The sequence below is a fragment of the Myotis davidii genome, unplaced genomic scaffold (genome assembly GCF_000327345.1).
Source record: "Myotis davidii unplaced genomic scaffold, ASM32734v1 scaffold174, whole genome shotgun sequence".
Taxonomy (NCBI): Eukaryota; Metazoa; Chordata; class Mammalia; order Chiroptera; family Vespertilionidae; genus Myotis; species Myotis davidii.
In genome coordinates, this window is record NW_006289087.1 from 350,856 (window position 1) to 358,735 (window position 7,880).

Sequence of the window (7,880 nt, forward strand, 5' to 3'; positions counted from 1 at the left end):
TGCAGGGTCCCCTCGGCCGGGCCCTCCTCCGGGGCCGGGTGCGGAGGGGAGGCCGCGGCCTCCGTGTCCGAGTCGGAGAAAAGCTCCTTCAGCGTCTTTTTGGGCCACTGGCCCTGGATGCTCGACCAGACATCTTTGCGATCTTTCGCTCGGCTGTTCTGGAGCCTTTCGTCCGAGTTGTTTAGAAGCTTGATCCTTTTTTCTGCCACTTCGGAGAACCCCGAATAGAAGCCAGTCGTCCGCAGGGATTTCCTCTTTTCCTCCAAGCCGTTGTATTTCTTGGTTGGTGTCAGCTTCGCTTTTGATTTTTCTTCTTCGTCTTCATCAGAAGAGCTGTTGCTGCTGTTTTCTACGCAAAGTGCGTCTTTGCTCTTGGCCTTGTCGTCCTTCTTGCTGGGCGACCCGGTCTTCGCACACTCCTCCGTGTTGCAGTACCTTCTTTTCCCACGTTTGACCTGTGGCTTCGAGGATTTCTCGGGGGTGTCTTTCTTGACATCCTTTCTCTTTTTTGTGACTTCATCTTCTTCATAATCCGTATCTTCGGACAATCCTTCCATGTCTTTTCTTAACCTTTCTGGAGATTTCGACGCTGGTTTAGCTATTACCAAATCTGCATGGACCTTGCTTTCTTCCAGCAAAAACGAACTGTTCTGTTCCTCCTTTGAAAGGAGGTCGTTTCTGGCGTGGGCCAGATACTCCGTCTTCGCTTCCTCTTTGCCAGTGCTGTCCACGTGAGCACCTGTCTCCTCCTCCCGCTCACTGTCCTCAGAACTCTCCGAAGCTGGAAAAGTAAGAAGAAAATCGATGTATGACAGGAAGATTAGCAGTATCTTCTCTGCGCCGTGCACTTTATATATTAGCTCCTATGCTTATAGCCACCCTGCTCGCCAGGTTTTATCCCATTTTACAAGTGAGGAAACTAAAGCTTCTGAGAGTTAAGACACTCACCAATAGCGGAAATGCCTACGTGTGGAGCGATGGTTCCACTACTATATACTTTTGCCATAACATATAAACTTGTAAACATAAAAGTAGTGAATTTTATTGTCTGTAAATTATGCCTCATTAAAGCTGTGAGGTGAGTGTTTGAGGAGTGTGTTTTTATCATCCCTGTTTTATAGTTTAGGAAATTAGGATTTAGAGAGGTTAAACTACCCCAAAAGGCAAGAGAAAGTCAATTTAAGTCATTTGATTCCAGAATTTAGAATCTTAACTATAACAGTCTAAGAAATCCATGTAGTATGTTCTTGGTTTAAATTAAAAAAAAAGAGAGACAATTAAGATGGGTAAAAATATTAAAAATTTTCAATGTGTTCCTGCATAACTAAATTTTTTAAAATGATCAAAGCAGTACATATAGGTGGTTATAACTATTTCTATTGATAGTTATTACCACCTTCTCCTAATATTATTCTATTCGTTGATTTATGAAGTTTAACCTGATATAAGCAATGAGGATTTTCTCTTATTAACACCTCATCCTCTTCCCCCATACTTTCTCTCTCTATATTTAAATATAGTATTTATAACATGTAAGTATGGTTCATTGCAGAAACAGTCCACTTGTTATTTTCTTTCTGGTATAGCCTTTTATTTTTCAAGGAGTTTCCAAAAGTTCTTTTCTACTCATTCTTCTTCCTTTCTTATGTCTTTCACATTTATTTCACTGCTCCATTAAGTCAAGCATTCTCTCCAATTTCCTCACTCACCCAATCTCTACCCTGGAGGCCTATTTTCTGCTCCATCTAGGGGGCTGCTCTCTGGGTCAGTTCTAACAGCCACCATTCTAGGAATCTCCTGCAAGTTTTCTCGTGACCCAAACCCACTGTTAAAACAATCTCACATCTTCCTTGTTCTAGGTTTATTCCCATGTTGTGTTGGACCACCTAACGGTTTCCTTAAACAGTACATGGGAGGAAAATAGTCTTTGTCCTTACACGTCTGAATACATCCTGACCCTCAAACTTTATTGTGTGATTTGTTTAACCAGGTGCAGAATTCCAAGTTGAAATTATTTTCCTTCAAAATTTTGAAGGTGCGGCTCTTTTGCTTACAGTGTTGAAAACACTCTTTCCCCAGGAGGGGGCGTGTAGGAGGCAGCCGACTGAAAAACATTACTGACCAGAGGCCCGATGCACAAAATTCGTGCAAGAGTAGGCCTTCCTTCCTCCAGCTGCAGGCACCAGCTTCCCCCTCTCGCCCGGGACCTGGGCTTCCCTCCAGCCACCGGCAGGCACCAAGGACCCAGGTGTCCCCTGCAGCCCAGGCTTTGTCCAGAAGGTTGTCCGGAAGGATGCCCGGTCTAATTAGCATATTACGCTTTTATTATTAAAGATAAAATGTACTGTGGCATGGCTCTTTCTTCATCACTTCAAGTACTTGAGGGGCTCTTTCCATTTAAAGATTTCTGCCTGTCAGTTCTAAAAATATTTCCTCTTTTAGTTACTTGCTAATTTCTCCTCAGCCCTGACCAGGGTTCGTGAAGGAGGCAACCAATTGATGTGTCTCTCTCACGTCGATGTTTCTCCCCCTCCCCCTCTCCCCCTCCACTCTCTTTAAAAATCAATGGGCAAATATCCTCAGATGAGGATTAACAACAAAAAAATCTCAACTCTTTTCAAGTTACAAAAAATGTTAAAATATTTTTTGTTGATTTTTTAATATATTTTATTGATTTTTTACAGAGAGGAAGAGATAGAAAGTTAGAAACATCAATGAGAGAGAAACATCGATCAGCTGCCTCCTGCACATGCCCCACTGGGGAAGCGCCCGCAACCCAGGTACATGCCCCTGACCGGGATCGAACCTGGGACCCTTCAATCCGCAGGCCGACGCTCCATCCACTGAGCCAAACCGGTTTCGGCTGTTAAAATATTTTTTATGGAGACACATTCTTTTGCTTCATTTGATAGATCAGATCTTCCCCCCCTTTTCCCTGCCAGCCAGATTTATAAACCTCCCCCTCCCACCAGTCTTTATCACTGTTATTATCTGATAGTTACACTTCATTCTGCTGTAAATATTAAGCAGTAATGTCACCATAAAAGAGAATATAATAAATGTAATCAAGATAAGCAAAGTTAAATATTCTTTACAAAAAATTCAATTTAATTTTATATTCTAATATGGCATAACACCAACTGTGCTTTCCATGGCAACAGAAAAGATGGAACCTGAAAAAAAGCACTGAATCAATACAATAGGGTGAATATTAAATTTTAACTACAATTTACTGGTGCCCTTGGATCTACTAACAGAAATATTTCTAAGCCTCAATCAATGGCTGGTTTTATTTCAAATAACAGAACCAAAAAAAATTATGGTTCAATTAAAAAACCAATTTGATGTTAATGAATTTTACCTTTATAAAATTTGATATATAAAAACTAACAACAAACACTTGCATGCAAAAAGGGCATTTATTTTATTTACCTTGAAGTCCATTAAGGATAGAAGTAATTTCTATGGATTTAATATGAGCTGTATCCGAGTTTTTGGCATCAGTAAGGTCCAGTTTAGATACTATTTCAGGAGATGAATTTGTCTGAAATGGTGGTTTTGACAAGCGTCGAAGTTTACAGTTTTTAGGAGAGTATTTTTCATCTTTGTCTTTTTCTTTGTCTAACTTATTCTAGGTTAAGGGGAGAAAAAGTATCTCATGTTAGCCATAATTTATCATGAGGCATTTATTAGTAACATTGTTAATACTAATTTTAACTCTTAAAATATATTAAATAACAAAAATATACGAAAGCCCCTCAAAACAGCCACAGATGTTTTTTCAATATTATTTAACATATAATGCAGGATAAACAAAAAGTTTTTGTCTAATATTTATATTTAAATAGCTGAAATAAATTAGCCATCTGACAGACAATTAAGACTAGCATGCCTCTGGAATACCTGAAACCTATATAACTTTGTTAACCAATGTCACCCCATACTTTCCAACAAAGACCGAGAGTGAAGATGAAGTGTTTGATGAGGCCTGAGCTGTAGCTACTCAGTTGCTGTACCAAAACTTAAATATGGACCCAATGTTACAGGGAGAAAAGAATAACCATTTTAGGGGAGAGCTTTCACTATTAGCAGCCACTAGAGTATCATTTAGCAGGGAAGTAAACAGCTTCTCACTTTGAATATGAAAAGTGAACTTCAGAAGAACTATTAAAAACACCTCAAATACATACACCATTCAAAATATAGAAATGCCATTAACAAGAGAACAATTGTTCTAAAGCTAATGTCTACTTTCTAAGAAAACATTAAAGAGAGTTAATCTTAGAAGGAGCAATTCGATCTTACGTAAAAGTAACATCAACTTCCAGGACAGCGGCACCTCTGGGAACCTGCTCTAAGCCGCTACCTGCGGTCAGACAAAGAAGCCTCCTTTCCTCCTGAGGAGGGTGCAGTTAGTATGTGACCCAGGGTCCAGGCCACTACGTTAGGGCTCCCCAGCTGGAAACCAGAGGGGCAGGAGAGGGCTGACATGGATCAGTAGGATCTGGCTGGGTGAAACTGAGAAAAGTCTCACAGATCATTTAGTACCGTTTCCAAAATGTCTTTCCCAAAGTGACAATATTATCGTGCCCAAATCTAGCTTTTGCTAAATTTGCTATTTCAAGGGAGTATATCCAACTCTGCTAACACTAATGCACACACACTTAACGCATAATTCTGGGGGAAAGTTCTTTAATTAAGAATTATGATGTAGAGAAAAATAAGCACTTACCTTTATTTTTTTCCGATGTTTTATCTTTGGCACATTTTTATCAGCAGGCCTTACTATTTTATCTGCTTTAATCCATTCATCATATCTGAAATTAAAGGAAATTGGTATAAATAAACAGACATATACCACAGAGATACTTATGGCATATTAAAAAGAGACTCATAAATAGAATCATTTCATTTTAGAACTGGAAACAACCTTGGAGATCATTTAGTTCAACTTCCTGGTTTGATGCATAAAGCTACCAACTGCCCTGACCGGTGTGGCATTGTCTCATGCACAGAAGGGTTGAAGGTTTGATTCCCAGTTAGGGTACATGCCTGGGTTGCGGGATCGATTCCTGGTAGGGGGTGTGCAGGAGGCAGCCAATCTATATTTCATTCTCACATTAATGTTTCTCTCTCTCTAAAAATTAAGACTGCCTTTTAGTGATTCGACCATACTTCTTAAATTCTGTTATCAATAAATTCCTTATAATAAAAGCATCGGATCTAGACAAGTATCCTACCTGATATTTAACTAAAATACTAATGAAATATTTTCAAGTCTATACATGACTTATTTGAAAATATTTCTACTGAGTCATCTAACTAATGAAACAAACATGAAAGACCAGATGCACAAGCAACTCATTGAACTTCCAAAGGTCGCTCCCTGGCCTATGGGAGATGGAGGCGCTGCATCAGAGGGCCCTGAACTGATCAAGTCTGTGAACTCCAAGACCAAAAGCACGAACAAGGGCAGAGTCACGTGACAAATACGTCACAGGTGCCTATCACGTGACAGGCTCTGCACTGAGCACCGGGTACTGAGCAGTGAAGGCAGCACAGCACCTTCCCACAGAGAGCTTTCACGTGAGCAGAGAAGGCAACACTAAACGGTAATTACAAAAGGAACACCACAAACCTCTGCACCTTCTGAAAGAAGGTACGTACATATTTGTATTTTTAAAACGTGATGAATTAAAATATTTATACAAAGCTAGAAGAAATCATTCAGAGACCATAACATAATTGCTCTCACCAGAGAAAAGTCGAGTTCAAAACAAGAAAGCTTTATAGCTTTTGTTTGGATATGTTGGCAAATCACTAAGCAATCAGCAATAATAAAAATGGAAAAGAATGTCAGTCAACCAGATAGAAATGGCTTCTGTGCCCAACATCAATTCAGATGTGGTTCTTCAACCCAACTAAACCCATTTAGAATATGTTAAAATATTCACCCAAAAGACACAAGGTTCAAAACAAGAAAGCTTTATAGCTTTTGTATGGATATGTTGGCAAATCACTAAGCAATCACTTAGCAATAATAAAAATGGAAAAGAATGTCAGTCAACCAGATAGAAATGGCTTCTGTGCCCAACATCAATTCAGATGTGGTTCTTCAACCCAACTAAACCCATTTAGAATATGTTAACATATACACCCAAAAGACACAATCGTAGAGATTTTAAAAAAGTAATTACACGCAAAATAAAGATATTTCCAAAATAATTTCATAAGCAAAACCAAATTGACATAATACTAAAAACTCATTATCTAAAATATGCATAGATTAAGATAAAATGTAATAATCATTACAGTAAAATATTAATTTGTAGTTTGTTTTCTGTAATGTATATTCATTTAATAATTGCTGAGCAATACATATTTCATATCTTACTTCCTATAAACAAAAGGTTAAGTTATATATATCATATAACTAAGCTTTTCAAAACCTCATATCTAAAGTGGAAATTTACGCTGTCATTGCAAGGAGATGAAGTTTCCTCCCGTAATTAAGAACCTATGGGACACTGTAATAGAAAAAAGACCAACTCATGATGAAAAGAAGCGCTAATTATTAATAATGAACTTTATAAGCAATTTTATCAATATTTACCTAACTTGATGAATTTTCTATTATATTCTCAATTAACACATATTTTTTTATTTTTTTTATTTATTGGTTGATTTTAGAGAGAAGGGAAGGGAGAAAGAGAGAAACATCATCACTAGTTATTAATAATAAACTTTATAAGCAATTTTATCAATATTTACCTACTTGATGAATTTTCTATTATAATCTCAATTAACACGTATTTTTTTATTTATTGGTTGATTTTAGAGAGAGAGGAAGGGAGAAAGAGAGAAACATCAATTTGTTGTTTCACTTATTTATGCATTTTATATGTGCTCTGACTGGGGATCGAACCTGCAGCCTTAGCTTACTGGGATGATGCTCTAACCGAGCTCTCTGGCTATACATATATTTTTAATTTGAGAAACTATCTAAAACAAAATTTAGGAAGACTCACTGAACACCATTTTATGCTTTTAGTAATGTACTTAGGATACAACAAAAATAAAAGTATATTACTGAAAAGCTAAAATTCTAAGCATGTTATTAACACTGTATATTTCTATTTCATTTAATACTGTTAAATCCATACCAAAGACACAGGAATGGTGTTCATCATAATAAAGAAAATAACAGCATAATGATAGAAACATAAATATTATAGCATAATTTAAGATTTGACACAACCACCCCAAGAGAATGATACAGTAATGATGTCAATCCATTTTCCTAGAGAATTTAACTCTATAAAATGAAGCGAAGGTGCAGGTCTTCAGGCAGAGGTAATAAGTAGTGTTAAGAACAATGCAGAGCAGCTTTTATTTATAGACCACTTAAATGGCTAGCAACTGTGACTCAGATACTGATTTTCTAAAATATCCAAAAAACTTACTTTACTAATAATGATAAATTTAGGGGGTTCCTATTTGTGTAAATTTAGACAAACGTACTACCTGCCAATCTACAAAGCCACCAAATGAAACGGGTCCAATTTTTATGTTTTACATAAAATATACCTGCTAATCTACAAACTACTAAATGAAAAAGTCCCATTTAATAAACCCTCTTAAATTGAAAACAGAAAGAAAGCCCATTTGAGTTGTAAAGATAACTGATTCTTTATTTCACACCAAAAAAATGTTTATTTCCACTTGCACTGAAAAACTAGTCAACTCCAAAGTCATTTTTTAAGTTCACCTTATTGCTTTTAAGCTTTGTTTAACATTTCTCTACATGTAGGACTATCTGATACAAAGTATTTTGAATGCTGCAAAAAAAATTTTTCACAGCCTTTTGATTGCTATGGTAC

General features: G+C 37.1%; 1 protein-coding gene across 1 annotated transcript in view; it reads right to left on the reverse strand.

Moving 5' to 3' along the window:
- Positions 1-7,880, reverse strand: part of ARID4B (AT-rich interaction domain 4B) — a 60,057-nt gene that overhangs the window by 12,276 nt on the left and 39,901 nt on the right. The window contains exons 17-19 of the mRNA XM_006779609.2: positions 4,733-4,817; positions 3,433-3,631; positions 4-781 (exon numbers count right to left, since the gene is read on the reverse strand). Coding sequence (XP_006779672.2) covers positions 4-781; positions 3,433-3,631; positions 4,733-4,817 — 1,062 coding nt within the window. The remainder of the gene's footprint in view (positions 1-3; positions 782-3,432; positions 3,632-4,732; positions 4,818-7,880) is intronic.